This window comes from Myotis lucifugus, unplaced genomic scaffold (genome assembly GCF_000147115.1).
Source record: "Myotis lucifugus unplaced genomic scaffold, Myoluc2.0 scaffold_66, whole genome shotgun sequence".
NCBI classification, from domain to species: Eukaryota; Metazoa; Chordata; class Mammalia; order Chiroptera; family Vespertilionidae; genus Myotis; species Myotis lucifugus.
In genome coordinates, this window is record NW_005871114.1 from 5386029 (window position 1) to 5403385 (window position 17357).

Consider the following 17357-nt stretch of genomic DNA (forward strand, 5'->3'; position numbering starts at 1 on the left):
TATATATATATATATATACATTTTTTTAAAATGGTCAAATGAATATTAGTGTTAGTAAAACCCCTTTCTCTTTAAAAAAATTTTTATTGATTGATTTAAGAGAGAGAGGAAGGAAGGGAGAGGGAGGATTTGTTGTTCCATTTACTTATGCATTCATTAGTTGCTTCTTGTATGTGCTCTGATTGGGGATCAAACCCGAAACCTTGGCGTGTTGGGATGATGCTCTAACCAACTGAGCTAACCAGCCAGGGCACCTTATTCTTTTAAAGAAACAAATGTATGGGTTCTTTAAACAAAATTCATTTCCATGAACATGCAATTTATTTAAATTTGTGACTGTGATGCATTTACAGAGATGCATGTGAAACTAAAGTTTCTTTTATTATTTAATGATTCTTATTTTCAGAAAACTAGATTAGCATTATTTACCTCTTAAAACAAGGCATATATAAATAACTAGGCTCTTCATTATAACAATACAAACACATTAAACATTATCAAAATAAAAATACAAAATTAAAAACATAAGATCGTATCTTACTTTTACGGTTTCTACATCTCCAGCCTTTGCAGCTTCCAGCAACTGTCGGTCAGCTTCTGAATTACCTAATGGGATACCCTCTAAAGAGAGAGAGAGAAGAGAGTAATTAACTACTACTAAGGAGGTAGAACCAAGCTTTAAGGGAGGAGGCACCTTATCTGAAAGTAGAGTTCTTTCAGAGTTTGGTAGATTATGTAGGAAATCCCTATGGAGTAGAAGAAAAAAACAGTATAATGAGTTAGGAAGAAATAACAGCCAAAAATTCTAAAAATGTTTCCTTTTACTACCAACTCTTACATGGTATGTGGAAAAAATATACAGGTTAATTAACAAAATTAACTTCACGGAAGCATGTAATACCTTGAAGAAGCTGCTGCACATTTTCATTTCCCATCTGTAAAGCAGTAAAGCCCTGAAGGGATATGATATTAGGATCACACCCGTAGCTCAGGAGTAGGCGGCAAGTTTGTAGATGACCACAGTGTGCAGCTCTGTGCAGAGAAGTCTGACCGAGGTTATCCAGAGCATTAACCTTAATAATGCAGACAAAGCTGAAATTAGCCTTCAATGCAAAATTTAAACCACCCAATCATGTATTTAGCATTTGCTACTAATTTAAAATTCTCAATTATTCTCTTAAGAAGCCTATTCAAAGCAAGTATTTATGCACAAGTCTAGAACAGGGGTCCTCAAACTTTTTAAACAGGGGGCCAGTTCACTGTCCCTCAGACCATTGGAGGGCTGGACTATAGTTTAAAAAAAAACTATGAACAAATTCCTATGCACACTGCACATATCTTATTTTGAAGTAAAAAAACAAAATGGGAACAAATACGCTATTTGTATTTGCATGTGGCCCGCGGGCTGTAGTTTGAGGACCCCTGGTCTAGAACATAAATTCACCAATTCATGATGGCTGACATCAGAAGGAAGATTCAATTTTGGGTTAACAGTGTGAGATGTTGAATAATAGTTGTGTTTAGCATTAAAAAGTTCACTGCATTTAAAGCTGAACATTGCCTAAGTCTAATCCATGTATTTCTATGGCTCTCTGAGGTCCAGAAATGTGGACAATAACCTGAAGAGTATAGTCAGTAACAAAGCCTGAGATTAGATAAGCACGAAAACATTTATTTCTACTCTTAATCTTCTACCTTTTTAAATCATGTAAAATGTAATCTGTACATATAAATACAATACGGTATATTCACACAATGGAATACTTCTGAGCAATAAAAAGGAACAAACTATTGATTAGTGGCTGAATCTCCAAGACAGTATATTGAGGAAAAAGCCTTACACATGAGTACATATTGTATGATCCATAGACATGAAGACCTTGAACAAGCAAATGTAATGTATGTAGGAAAAAATTACAAGGGGTATTGTCTCTAGGGGTGGAGATTGCCCTGTCCCTGCCATTAGATAATGTTCTGTGTCTTGGTGATTCAGTAAATGTACATTTAAGAATTATGCATTTAATTACACGCAAATTTTACATCTAAAAAAAACGCCTGTAAATGAATATTGACCTCTAGATCAGCAGTCGCCAACTGGTGGTCCACGGACCACTGGTGGTCCGTGAGGTCCGAAAGGTTGGCAACCACTGCTCTAGATGTGCCTATTTGGAAGTATTTGAGAAGTGCACAATAATTTGCAAATTACTTTGAAATGTGTCAAAAAATAAGATATATTGATAGAGGGAGAAAATTAAGTGGTGGGTATATAAATTATCTTCTATAAAGTTCTTCCAACTTGGTTGTACTTTTTAAAATGTTCCTAATTAAAAAAAAAACACCACCTGTAACATTCCTTATTCATCCCTACTCCACCCCTCCCAATCAAGGAAGTAATTCCTCAAAACATAACTGAGAAATTAAGTTTCTTGGTAATCAATCCTGTGGCCACTAATGTTTTGAGAAACTGTTCAATTCGTATTCATGGAAGTGGAGAATATTTCAACAGGAATATAGTACGACTTTCTCAATAAATCCAAAACTAGACTATAAATGGCTAATCTTCAGGCTTACAGGGCCTGTAAAGGCCATTTAAAATGCTCAAGGCAATTAATCTATTTATTCATATATGAAAATTCACTGAAATATGAAATACATTCACTTTAAAAAAGTTTATTTGGGTACCACTTTATTTTACGATTAGGGTGACCAACTTGGTCCTGGTTTGCCCGGGACTTTGCGTTTTAGCACTGAAAGTCCTGTGTATCTGGAAATCCCTCAGTCCTGGACAAACCTAGATGGTTGGCCACCCTAGTCAAGACTGATTCGCTGAGTTTCATAACTCAAGTTTAATATGCATCCAGATGTTCTTCTAGTAATAGATCACATGTATAAAAAAGCAATCAGTGAAAAGTTATAGAATAGACAAATGAGATATGCCAAGCAGTCAAGCAGAAATAACTTTATTTCATTCAATAATTTACAATAGGAAAGATGGAGATTATACATTATCAAGAATTCCCCCAAATCAAAGAGAAATTAAGACACTGAGAGGCAACAGAAAAAAAATTATAGAATTCTAAGTGTTCCCTTGGGTGGGAAACCCAAGGAAGGACAGACAGAAACGATTCTGCAAAGCACATTTATAGAAGAGCCTGGGGCCCACCCAAGGGGAAAGGGTCTCTATTCCATTCTTCTCCCTTCATTCAGGGCAGCTCCATTCTTCCTGTTTTATTGTACATTTCTACTAAAGATTTTGTTTAAAGGCAATGATCTGTGGCTAAAAATTATAAAAACCGTTGAATTAAGTGACTATCATCCCAATCTGGGATGCTATGTATATCTTTTACTGAGTATTATTTTTTAAAGTTCCTGGGTAAGAAATTATAATTTGTAGCCTGAATGAAAACATAATTATTCCATGAATAAAATACTTTGTGCACAAATGCCAACTAAAAAACAGTAACTTCCCAATATGATAGTATTTATTTCCCAATATGGAGAAATAACAGAGGGTAAGAAAGGCTGTGGCTGGGGTAAATAACCAGAGTTATCATGGTAATCAAGGAACAGAAGATTTGAGAAAAGAATACTAGAAATGATGACAGGTCAGAATCAGAATGTCTCCAGCTGGAGACATTTTCCTGAATAGTTGCTAGAAAAAGACCTTAAGGATAACCTGACCAGTGGGGTGTGGTTAAAAGGAATAGAGAAGGAAGATATATAGGAATAATGTACTTTTGAGTAAATCCATAGGATTTCTAGCAAAAAAAATGAAGAAAAAATATCTGCAGGATTATTTTTAAATATTGATTCAGAGGAAAAAGGTAATACTTATGAGAGAGTAAATAGTCTAGGAAGTCAGACATTTAATCTGCTAAGTATAAAATAACTCATTGGATTACCAAAGATTACCAAAAAGGTAATACCTTTGCTTCATGTTTCACCACAACTTCAACAACATCATTATGAGCTTTCTCAGATGCGACGTGTAGAGGAGTCAAGAATCTTAAAGAGAAAAAGCCAGCCAGACAATAAGTGCATTTTTTCAAAAAATAAAATATCAATAATTTTTAATTATTATAAGTATACTTACTCTTTAGTCTTTTCATTGATGTTCGCTCCTTTTCTTAGCAACAGTTCACATATTTGCTTTCTTTTGGGGTATGGAGATGCGGCAGCACAATGCTAGATAATTTAAATTGCAGCATTAATCAAGGACTATACAGAACTGCTTTTTATTTAAGAACATCTATTTCCAATCTAGATTTTTTTTTTAAGAAACAACTTTTATTTATTTATTTTTTATATATTTTTATTAATTTCAGAGAGGAAGGGAGAGAGAGAGATAGATAGAAACATCAATGATGAGAGAGAATCATTGATTGGCTACCTCCTGCATGTCCCCCATTGGGGATTGAGCCCACAACCTGGGCATGTGACCTTGACTGGAATTGAACCTGGGACCCTTCAGTCCACAGGCCGATGCTCTATCCACTGAGCCAAACTGGCCAGGGCTATAAGTTATTTTACTTCTGTGTTTTATGTTTGACTTTAACTTTTTTTTTAACTTTGTTACTCAAAGACTTTCTATTGGATAGAATGTGCAACAATTACCAAATTCTGGCAGGGCCTGAAAATCTTATTTGCCTGATAACATCTATTACTAAATATTCCAATTAAGCTTATAGTTGTCCTACATCTTTGGAAAAGCCACTACTGATGTGATGAAAAATTTAAATTAATGTGACCAATACTCTTTTCAGAACTGTTCCCATTGAGAACACTGTTTATATCATTTTTTTAAAGGTTAACTGACAAAACAGCCCAAAGACTGGGGTTTCTTGACAGGAAGAAATAACACAGCACTCATCAGTTTTGGCTTCTGCTTGGTAATGGCACTGATGGAATAGTTGGCCAGATGAGTAGTATTTGTTTCTCTTTCAACTAGTTGCTCCAGCAGAATAAGGAACTTGGATTATCAGTGGTAGAAAATGATACACTTTAAGTTGAATGTGGCAGCATCTATGTGCATGATACATCAAGGAGGAAGGGAGACATAAGCTAGAGATCCGCTAGTTTTAAACCTATAAATACCTCATGGTCATGTCCCAAATCTTTGAATCCCCAACATCCAGGATGACACTCATACACAATAGGTGTTCAATAAATGTCTAAATGAGCGAATGACTAAATCCATGTATGTATATTTTAAAATTGAAACCTGAAAATTCATGGAATAAAAGTTCCAGATAATTGTTAAGCTAGGTTGTTTTATATATCTACATACACAGTACACATGAAATTTATTCTGATGTTGACCTGTTAATTACAAAGCATATCTGATAGTCATGACTTTGTTTCAGATTCATTCGTTGATGTTGCTGCTGTCACAAAAATCATTCCTTTGCTCTCAATGAAACCATTTCTATATGGTGAACATTGTTCCTTTGATATGGTATAAGTAATCACCCCAGGACATCTAGCAGGACAGCACACAGAATGGAAATAGTTTATTTTCAAGAATTTTGATCACATCTATTTCAAATTGCTCCCATATTCTTCTGTCCCATTCTGGGACAGGGCCTGCAGTCTCTAGAAACTTGGAAGGCAGTGCCCCTGGAATCACAACTATGCAATATTTAGGGAAAACAACAAGTAGTATTAGCTCTTTAAAATTTTCCATGTCAATCTTTCCAAGTTTCTCTGTACCATCTTAATGCTCCTACAATTTAAATTTTGCACTAGCATTTCTTATTAGCTTGCAGCTTTGCTATTGTTTTACTGGGTATTTTTTACATGTTAAGTAGCAAAACGGTCTAAAATGTTTTATAGATTTCTACATAACCTTCACATAGTTTACATCATAGCATTAGGAAGAAAATTAATCATAAAAGCTATCAGGGAAGCAAGGCTACTATGAGTTAAATTTGCCCCTAAACACATGAATTTATGTAGGGCCATTTTTCCTCACCCAAAACACATTCTGCAATTCATACAGCAGGACTTGGTTCCTTTTAATTTCTACTTCTACGATAGGCTCTGATTATACCATTCCCGTTCCTCTCTTTCATCACTTATCCTTTTTTAAAAATGTATTTTATTGATTTTTTACAGAGAGGAAGGGAGAGGGATAGAGAGTTAGAAACACCGATAAGAGAGAAACATCGATCAGCTGCCTTCTGCAAACCCCATACTGGGGATGTGCCCGCAAATAAGGTACATGCCCTTCTTTACTGGAATCGAACCTGGGACCTTTCAGTTCTCAGGCCAACACTCTATCCACTGAGCCAAAACAGTTAGGGCTCATCACTTATCCTTGCTAGCTCCCATCTTTTCTGACTGCTTTTCCACAGACTGCCTGATTCTCTCATTTAATTTGTTACAGTTCCACAGAGTGGTTATTACCTCTACCTCTATCAGGGAAGTAGCCTCTACTCACACACTTTATTCACACAGGATAGAGGAGAGACATACAGACTTTAGATCTCACTTTGCCCTGGCTGGTGTGACTCAGTTGGAGCATCATCCTGTACACTGAAAGGTTGCGGGAATGGTCAGGGCCCATACCCGGGTTGCAGGTTCGATCCCCAATCTGGGCATATGGGAGGCAACCGATTGATGTTTCTCTTTCTCTCCCTCCACCCTTCCTCTCTTTAAAATAAAAAGCATATCCTCGAGCGAGGAGGAAAAATATTGTAGATCTAATTTTGGGGGAAAAAAAGACAATTCTAGAAGAAAACCAAGTGATTTTTATCTTGGTGGTAGAATTGTTTTCTTTTTCCATTATTTTCAGTGAATTCCAAAATTTTAATCATAAACATAATAAAAAACAAATTATATGAACCACTCATAATAAAAAATTACACACAATATATACCAGTACATAAACAAAACTTGTTTCTGGAAATATACTCAAATGAATAACAACATAGCCTTTTGGGGAGTGAGGTAGGTTGTCTATTTTTCTGTATTATTTGAAATTTTTCTATATATATGTGGAGGCATTAATTTTTAAAAAGCACAGATTTTAAGATGCTATTACAAAAATAGGACATTATGGTAATTACCCTGTATCATCAGAAGAAGTAGGACACTATGATTAGTTTTGCATGTTTTTGGTTACTGTATTACAAAAACTTAAATCTGAAACATTACCAATGCTGTTTCATGTGTTTGAGGATGCTTAAAATTCACCATTTCCAGAGAGAGATGTTTTTTGATTCGTGTAACATCAGCTTCCCGTGCAGCCTGCAGCAAAGAATGGCCTTTAAATTCATCTAGATGAAGGAAAAGTATATAAATCTGCATGAGAATTATCAAATTGGTAAGATTTACCTAGTAAAAGACATAGTATTTTTCTTTAAATTATTTTCAAAATTATCTGTCAAAATAGCCAAATAGAGAGTCTAAAGATATTCTCCAAATATAACCCCTAAAAAGGGAGACAGTGGTATTCCAGTTCCCCTGTTATGATCCAATTCATCTCCAACTGTATACACGGATTTAGCCCATGGCCAACTCAAAGTCTATTTTGGTCTGGAAATATCTGGAGTACTGCAACATATTCCCAGATCAGAGAGTTCTCACAATTTTCCAAAGCATAGAACTTTTCTCAGTAAATAAATAAAACAGAGGGTGATCATAGTCCCTACACTAGCATTACAGCAATAGCAGATGGCTTTGCTCACACATCAGAGAACTGGGGACTAGACAAGCTGGATATTCCAAGAGGTACCTACTGATGAACAAATGAAAGAGGGTATTTTCTCAAGATTGCTCTCTTTTATGTCTCAGATTTGTGAAACCATGCAGTGTCCTTTATTATTCCAAAATAATGTAAATTTCCTATTTATGTATAGCAAATTGTACCTGAACTAGGTGGCTATGTCTCATTACATCTATTTCAGCTATACATAGAAGACCATAGAACTGTCCAGATACCAAAGAACATTAGATGACAAAAATCTGGGGACTAGATTTACAAGATGGCAATCCTACAAATAACACTTCGACTTCATGGCAGTTTCCGTAGAAAGTTACATCAAAGACAGGAATAAAACCCAAATTCTTTTCAAAAGCATACCACCTATAAGACTAATACATATAAAATGCATTTAACTTGACTTAAAAAAAAAAAAGAATACAAATACATTTTCTTTTCATCTTAAGAGCAGAATAAGTAGAAACTTCTGAATGATTAAGATATGCTAGTCTGAACAAAAGATACCCACAGCTAAGGAAATTATTCTATCATTTAAAAATTTCTAGAAACAAACAAGAAATAGTTTTAGTTTATTGATATAATATCTTAGCTAAACATTCATCTTTTTATACTCACATGCTAATCTTTCTTTTAATTGTGGTGTGGGAGCCAAGTCTATAGCACTTTTATTGTGACAATTCAGCAGTGTTGGATCTGCACCATAACTTAGGAGAAGAGAACACACTTCAATCCTGTTCTTAGAAGCAGCCTCATGAAGAGGAGTGAATTGCCACAAGTCCATTGCATTTACACAGGCACCATGCTGGGGGTGGGGAAAGGAAGCACATATTTAGTGTCCAATTTTTAAGAGAATTTAGAATTAGTAGTAGTCTATAATATAACATCAAGGAAATTTAAACAAGTTATGTTCCTAAAGTTCACTTTTTAAACCAATTATTTCAGAAAAAGAATACATTTTCTCCCCATGAACAGTTACTGGTTGCTAGGCCTATGCACAAAGGCCTATTTAACTCTTTTATTGTTAAAAATAGTTGAGAATGAAGCTTTAGATTTAACATGCATCTTTTCCAAAAATTCTTATTATGTAATTTACATACGGCAAAAATGCACAGTTCTTAAGTATATACAGTAGTTCCTCCTTATCCATGTATCACCAGTGGATGCCTAAAACCATGGACAGCACCAAACCCTATACAATCAAACCTCAGTTCTTGAACATCTTTCTGTTCTCCACCAAGCTTTTCACAGAAAAAATGTCTCGGTTGTGGACCAAACATTCAGTTTTTGACCTGACAACCCTTCCCTTCATGCTGATACCTCAAAAAGCACCCCTCAGGCAACAAACAAAGCACAATTTTAAATCATAAAGAGGCCATCAAGAGTGCTAATGTTGCTAAGGGAGTAAAAGTGCTCACAAAACAACAATCCCAGACAACTTAATAGGCAGAAAAACTGTTGTTTTTAAATACTATCAGTTAACCTGTGATAGTATTTCAGAGTCAGTGATATATGAAAAAGTTTAAGGCTAGTAGGGGATGGTTTGATAAGTTTAAGAAAATAAGTGTTTAATTACAGATTAAACAGTACATTAGACATGTTCTGTATAAAAGAAGGGTTAAAACAGGGAATCATTTGGGGGTCTGGAATGAAGTAATTCAAGTTACATTAGTTCTAATGGAAAAAAATGATTCAGTTTTCAAACAAATTGATTCTTGAACAGCCTTCCGGGACAAATTAAGTTTGAGAAATGTGTTTCCATGTGTATGTTTTTTCCTATACATACACACCTATGATAAAGTTTAATTCATAAATTAGGTAACAGCAAGAAGTTAATAACAACAATAAAATAGAACCATTAAAACAATATACTGTAATGAAAGATATGTGAATGTGCTCTCTCTCTCAAAATATCTTATGGTACTGTACTCACCTTTTCACTTAAAGGAAGCACTTCACAGCTTCTCTCTGGCATATCTGAATTGCCATTATCACTAGTCTTGCTTTTGGGGGCCATTATTAAGTAAAATAAGGGTTAAACAGAAGCAGTGCAATACCAGGACAGTTGATCTGACAACAGACACAAATGGGTAGATAGCATATACAATGGGGATATGCTGGATTCACATCTCAAGTGGGACAGCGTGACGTTTCATCACACTACTCAGAATGACGTAAAATTTAAAAATTGCTTATTGCTGAAATTTTTCATCTACTATATTTTCAGATCAGTTAACTGCAGGTAACTGAAACTGCAGAGAAATGAAACTGTAGATAGGTTCAGGGGAAACAGGGGGACTAATGTAGTTTGATGTGTTTTGAGAAATGTACATATTCATGATACCCATCACCCAATTCAAGATCTAAGACACTCACAGCTAGAGAAAAGAATGGGGGGAGGAGGGGAGAAAAAAAGACACTTTCATTATCCCAGAATGTTCCCTCATGCTTCTTTTATGGACAACTCCCGTCCCCATTCTGACTCTTAGCATATATTAGATTTACCTGTTCTTAAATTTCATAAAAATGGAATAACTCAGTATGTACTTTGTGTCGTTTTTTTCACACACAATGTTTCTGAGATTCATTCATGTTGTCGTATCAATAATTCATTTTCATTGCTGAGTAGTGGCATTCCATTGTACAAAATATACCATAATGTCATCCTGTCGATGGCATTTGGACTATTTCTAGTTTTTGACTATTATGAATAAGCTGTTATGAACATTTATGTACAAGTCTCTTTATGGATACATTATTCTTTTGCATATACCCCTAGAAAGGGAATTGCTGGGTCATATGGGAGATATGTTTAGTTTTATTAAAAAGTGCCAAATACTTGGAATGTCTGAGTTCCAGTGCTCACTGCCTTTCTAACACTTGGTATTTTAATTTAGCCATTTCCAAGAATTAGAGTTGGATGGACCACAGAAGTCATTCTAGTTTAATCTCTCATCAAACACAAAATCCCCCCACACTTACCTGTAGAAGGTGAACCAGCTACCTACTCTTAGTACTTTTAATTCCTGGAAACTAATTCTCAACTAACATAACTTTTATACTTAATAGATAACTTCTGTTGTTATGTACTTTAAACTTTGACCTATTGGTCTTTGGAACAAAAGAGATCAATATTCTTCTTTGCAATATTTGAAGGCAATTCTTTATGTTTTTCTTTTCCAATCTAAACACTTTGAGCTCCTTCACTCATGGTTTCTATACTTCCTATCACCTTTGTGGCCCTCAACTAAATAGACTTCAGTTTAAAAATTCACTTAAAAATATTAAGAGCCTAGAATGATAGATTCTCAATCGGTTTGACTGTACAAGTATAATGCATCTGTTAGTACATTTGCTCCTGATACTATACTTCTACTACTGGCATAAAATTATGTTAGCTTTTCAAGCAGTCACATCACAATCTGTATGCATCATGGTCATGAAAAGCAGTCTACTGCATGTTTGTTATTAAATGCCATCATGTGCCAGCCCAGTGGTCGGCAAACTCATTAGTCAACAGAGCCAAATATCAACAGTACAATGACTGACATTTCTTTTGAGAGCCAAATTTTTTAAACTTAAACTATATAGGTAGGTACATTGTTATTAACTTAATTAAGGTACTCCTAAGCTGGCCTTTGCTAAAAACGTCCTCAATCTGATTTAGGTACATTCGCTAAGGTCGACCCCTTCCAACTCTCCCATCCACACTTGTCTTGTACACTTGTTTCAGATAGACGAGTGTGGATGGGAGTTGGAAGGGGTCGACCTCAGCGAACGTACCTCAAAACAATGTACCTCCCCCGCGCTGCATATCTCGCGGCCCAGACCGACCGACACCCCCCACTTCTTCTAATGCCACTTCTTCAAAATAGACTCGCTCAGGCTGAAAACCAACTTCTGCGCATGGGCCATGAAGTTTCAATCACACTGTATGTGCGCGCCCCCACGTGGTATTTTGTGGAAGAGCCACACTCAAGGGGCCAAAGAGCCACATGTTGCTCGTGAGCCGCGGTTTGCCGACCACTGTGCTAGCCAGACTTGTTAGCAAGGATTGCTTACTGACTGTGTTGCCCAGGACTTCTACCTGTATTCCGTCTCTGTCTACTTGCTTTCTCCTGACTGTCCTGAACTTGAGTACTCTGTAACTGTTTGTACCCTCGCCTCTTCTAACGTTCTCTATCTATATGCATAACCTCTAGTCAACTTCCCACACTTATTTAGTAAACACTACATCTTAGAAAAACACCATTCAATTGTCTTTTTATAAAAGTCTCACTGCAATCTGTCTGATGTTTCACTCTCATCCATAACATTCCAAATATCCTGCTGTATTCAAGATTCAGTTTTACAATAAGCAAAAGCATTACTGCTATAAATGTATATAATAATACAGCCACATAATAAATTTTAAAAGACTTATAGACTATTCAGAGTATCTAACCATTATAACAAAGTTGTTTCTGTGGGAAAATGTATTCTGTGGTAGTACATGCTCCAAAGGAAGCATAGAGGCATTGGAAACAAATGTCTTCTTTCCGTTCCTATGACAGCTGCCAATATAGAATGAGGGAACGTACTGAAGGGGCAGAGTGAGTACAGAGTGAGAGAAGTCTAAAGAGAGTGGTCAAATACATACATAGAGACTGGGGGACAAAAAAATGTTGGGGTATGGGTAACATCCCTGGATCCACTCTAAGAAGAATATATATCTTCTATTCTCATCCAATACGGAGCAAAATAAGGAATCTCTTGCCAGTCCCAGGAACCTGCTTGTTAAACAACAGCCACCCAGCATACTGGAAGAAGTAAAGCTATCCAAGCAAACCTGTTCCAACTCAAAGTACAACTGGGCAAGTCTTGCAAATGTAAATTGTAGTTTTAATATATGATTGACTAAAAATTGCTTTGATATTTTTAAGAGTTTTGAAATTTCACTTTAGCTACAAATTATAGAATCACTTAATCTGCTATTCGTAAGATGGTAGTGCTACTTTAAAATCTTAAGGAATCTCAAAGATCTCAAGCAGTCAGATGCTGACCTATCAACCATCTACACTTTGTAATAATTATAAATACTCCTATATCCACTAAGCACCAAAAACACATAGAAAAACAGATACACTAGGTATTTAAAATAACTTATATAAGAAAAGTACAACAGAACTAACCTTGACCAGAAGTTCAGTTACTTCATAATGACCATAAGAACAGGCATTGTGTAAAGGCACCAGATCACTACAATATGAGAAGGGGGAAAGCCTGTTATTAGAGATTCCCTAGACTTAATTTAATTTAAATTTACAGTCAGACTTAAATAGCAAATTGCTTATGTGACCTTATAATAAAAATGTACAAAATTTAATAACATCCATTTGAACCCTAAGTCCTAGCAATTCTAATTCCCAAGTCTCTTTCAATACATTTCATCATCCCTCCCCCCGCCACTGCACTGCCATTGTCTTGGTTTGGGCCTTTACTATTTCTCCCTGTACTAGTGAAACAATCCCCACTTCAATTTGTCCTAGAAGCTATAGCCAGATTTTTTCAAAAGGTTACCCGATGTAGTTACTTCTTGTTTTAAGTCCTTTACTGGTCTTCCTTGCTTTCAAAAGACCGTTCCAACTACTCAGCCTAGCATACAATGATCTGATGCTCTCTACCTTACCCTTCTATAACAGTATACCAAACGCTGAATGCCTCTACACCTCACACTTAGTAGAGAACTTCTATTGTCAGGTATCTTTTCATGCCCCCTAAAGTGTAGTGTAAGCCTGAGTGGTTGCCTTAATGTTTTATAATTCCCTATGCCCTCAGATATATCTGAATATCATAAAAGCTCAATACATGTTTATAGTGTTTAGTAAAAAATATGATTTTTATAAGGTCACAGAAATTACTACAAGGATAGTAATATTTAAGAAATCCTAATTTTTGTTCAAATACTTACCCTTTATCTTTAGCATGGACATCAGCTCCATGTTGCAGTAACAGCTGTACAATCTTTACTCTATTGTATCCTGCTGCCAAATGCAATGGAGTTGACTGAAATATCAGAAAAATTAATGAAATTCAAATACTGGCTGAAAAAAAGGTGTGAAAAGCTAAAAATATAAAACCAAAATCCAGAAAAAAGCCTTTTAACTTTATTGTCTAAATAGTCATCAATTTGGTTTTAAAAAAAATCCAACACATATACTGAAGGTATAGTATAAAAGTTTATAAATTCATTATTGCAAATAGGAACTAAATATTTATTATCAAAAAAGTTTTAATAAGTTTAAGAATCCAAATTATTGCTTAAAAGAATATATCAGCATTCTCATCAAATGTTTTAATTTATAATAAGATAAACGTATTTTCATGTTACCAGGAGATGAACACAAATTTAGGGGTAAAACAAAGTACCTTTCTACCATCGCTTGCATGGCAGTTGACATTTAATGGTGTGAGCAGAGCCATCATTTTTTCCTCATTGCCACTCCTAACACACAAAAGAAAATTTATTAGCAATTTCTATTTTTTAGCACATCCCATATGAAGACATTTATGTGAACACTTAAAAAAAATGCATTCTTTTTTTATAGTTTTCTTATTGCAAAAAAGTAAATAAGTAAAACATTTAAATGATGGAGATTTCATGGGATATATTTATAACACACCTGGCACTTTCCAAGAGTTCGTCTTTCTTATATTCACCTATGAATCAGGGAAAAAACAAAACAAAACCAGAAATTAAACATTTCAATTACAAAAGTAACGATAGTTTCATACATAAAGATGCTCACTGAATTATATACTTAAAGTATATAAATTTGAAAATAAATTCCCAATAAAAGGAAAACGGTTAATCAGTAGAATATTGTATAGTTTAAAAATATTTATATGAAGAACATGGAACACCTTTGTTATAAAAGTGAAAAAAATTCAATGATATATAACAAAGTGTCACTGCAACTATATGAAAACAATATGCACAGAAAAAAGAAAGCCAAGGAGGAAATATACAAAATTTTCAACAAGTCTGTCTTAGGTGGGAGTTTATGGGTGAACCTTTTTTCTTTTTTCTCCTTAAATTATTATAGAAAACCAATATGCTATTCGCATAACACACAAAATGCATATACAACTTCATTCAAAAGCCAACAAAACAAACAAAATCCAATATACCAACATTTAGAAATGACAAGATAATCTATAGCATCACCAACTGAACATAACCATTAACATTCTTGTGAACCCAAAAGATTTTTCAAGACTAAAATTATTTTTATTACAATGCTTTTTTAAATAGTCAACCTTCCGTATCTGCAGGTTTTGAATCCATGAACTTAACCAATCTCAGACTGAAAATCATATTTTCAATCCACAGTTGGGAATCTATGAATTTGGAGAGCCTACAGTATGCATTGATTTGCGCCTTTTTAAAAATATATATATTTTATTGGTTTTTTTACAGAGAGGAAGGGAGAGGGATAGAGAGTTAGAAACATCCATGAGAGAGAAACATCGATCAGCTGCCTCCTGCACACTCCCTACTGGGGATGTGCCCGAAACCAAGGTACATGCCCTTGACCGGAATCGAACCTGGGACCCTTGAGTCCGCAGGCTGATGCTCTATCCACTGAGCCAAACCGGTTAGGGCTGATTTGTGCCTTCTTAAAGAACTTGAAAATCCAAAGATATTTGTATCCATGGGGAATAAGAGGCGCTCTGTGGACAATGAAGGCTAACTGTATATATAAATAAAAACAGGATTAAATATATACTTTATGCCTATAGCTTTTATATTTATAATGAATACAAAGAAACCTTTACAATTAATACAGTTTGACATAATTTAACAAAATGGATAGTGTTTACTGATTTGCTGAAATGAAATCCAAACTGCTGCCCATAATATGAATTGCATATTGGCTACTAGTGCAAGGTTTCATTTGAACCCCAAGGTTTTTTTTAAAAGATAAAAGCAGGGAATTGCATGGAATAGGGAAGGAGGAATACCAATTTTGTAAAGAAAAAAAAAAAAAAGCTTTACCTTTCTTAGATAAGAATCAAATGTCAACTGTACAGAAGTAAAAAAAAAAAAAAAATAACAACTGACACTATTTAAAAACATCTAGTTGAGGTCATTAACCACAGGAAGTTCATTCTTTATATTCTTCCTGGAATACCCAAAGAGAGTACACAAACTTACCAGTCAGCACTGCTTTGGCAGATGGGTCTGCTAAATCCAACGCTGTCCTTCCATCTGTATTTTGGATGGTTGGCTCAGCTCCATGTTGCAAGAGCACTGAAAAATAGCAATACTACTTTTTTCAAGATGGTATTCATGACAATTTGATTTCTGACTCAAGGTTAAAGATATTTCATATCCCAAAAGTGTGGTAAATGTTTTATTTTAAAGATAAGTATAAAACATTTTATTATTTAATGTACTATACACATTTAATGTATTATACATTTTATTATTTAATGTATTATACACATTAATGTCTCCTAAGTTCAGTCAGATTTTCCTTTGCTAGACAAGTGACTAAGGACAGATAAGAGTGTATAAGAAAATAAAAGGCAAGTCTGCTTGAAGGTTTGTTTTTTCATTCCAAATGAATACTGCCTATGTTAGAAAGGTTGTTCTATCGTAACAGAAATAAAATTTCTAATCCTATAGAAATATGGATCTGTGGTTAATCAAAATAAAAAAAAATTGTGTACGCAAATTCTTAAAAAAAGAAAACAAGAAACAAAAACACTCTCTCTAGGGTTAACAAACTCCAAATCAAAACTATAATCCAAAGCACATAAAAAGAAAGACCTGTGCTATATTCTGTATTGTTATTTGTTATGTAAAGATATTACAGCATACTCTACAAATAAGGAGCCGGGGAGAGACAGGCAAGTACATGCAGAAAGGGAAGCCCAAAGTCCATTCTTTGATTGGGTTACTGTTCATTCTACTCTATTCCTATCTGTAACAGTACTATCCAACAGAAATAAAATGTGAGGCATTAATGTGAATTAAATATGTAATAAAAAATGAAAAGAAACAGGCTAAATTTTAACACATTTTATTTACCTGACATACTGTCATTTCTTTTTTCTTTCTTTCTTTTTTTTTTTTTAAATATATTTTATTGATTTTTTACAGAGAGGAAGGGAGAGGGATAGAGAGCTAGAAACATCGATGAGAAACATCGATCAGCCGCCTCCCGCACACTCCCCACTGGGGATGTGCCCGCAACCAAGGTACATGCCCTTGACCGGAATCGAACCTGGGACCCTCAAGTCCGCAGGCTCTACCCACTGAGCCAAACAGGTTAGGGCGACATTCTGTCATTTCAATATTTATATTTATTTCATAATCAACATAAAATTGAGATACTTTGCATTTCCTTTTTTCATATTAAGACTTTGAAATCTGGTATATTTTCCCCTTAGAGTAGATCTCAATTTCAAGAAGTCCCCAGCTACCATACTGGATTGGATAGTACAGATCTATAACTATATTTAGAAAACCCTACATATTAAAACTAGTTATTTATATGTCAGAGACTCAGGAACTAGCAAAAGGCAGTAACAATATAAAATAACAATATAAGATAATACACTGGGCAGAGGTTACTAGGTAATCTATTTT

The 17357-nt window shown here is 34.8% G+C and overlaps 1 protein-coding gene across 6 annotated transcripts in view; it reads right to left on the reverse strand.

The window, feature by feature from the left end:
• Positions 1-17357, reverse strand: part of TNKS2 (tankyrase 2) — a 55810-nt gene that overhangs the window by 29603 nt on the left and 8850 nt on the right. For 5 of the 6 annotated variants that reach the window (XR_001348490.2, XR_001348489.2, XR_002829586.1 and 2 more), the window contains exons 3-13: positions 15918-16013; positions 14383-14419; positions 14129-14204; positions 13671-13765; positions 12892-12958; positions 8339-8525; positions 7156-7277; positions 4094-4185; positions 3927-4005; positions 902-1073; positions 542-621 (exon numbers count right to left, since the gene is read on the reverse strand). Coding sequence is in view for 3 of the 6 variants with exons in the window: in XM_014456969.2 (XP_014312455.1) it covers positions 542-621; positions 902-1073; positions 3927-4005; positions 4094-4185; positions 7156-7277; positions 8339-8525; positions 12892-12958; positions 13671-13765; positions 14129-14204; positions 14383-14419; positions 15918-16013 (1103 nt within the window). In the remaining 3 variants the exon portion in view is untranslated. The remainder of the gene's footprint in view (positions 1-541; positions 622-901; positions 1074-3926; positions 4006-4093; positions 4186-7155; positions 7278-8338; positions 8526-12891; positions 12959-13670; positions 13766-14128; positions 14205-14382; positions 14420-15917; positions 16014-17357) is intronic. The other variant, XM_023754918.1, reaches the window with a different exon arrangement.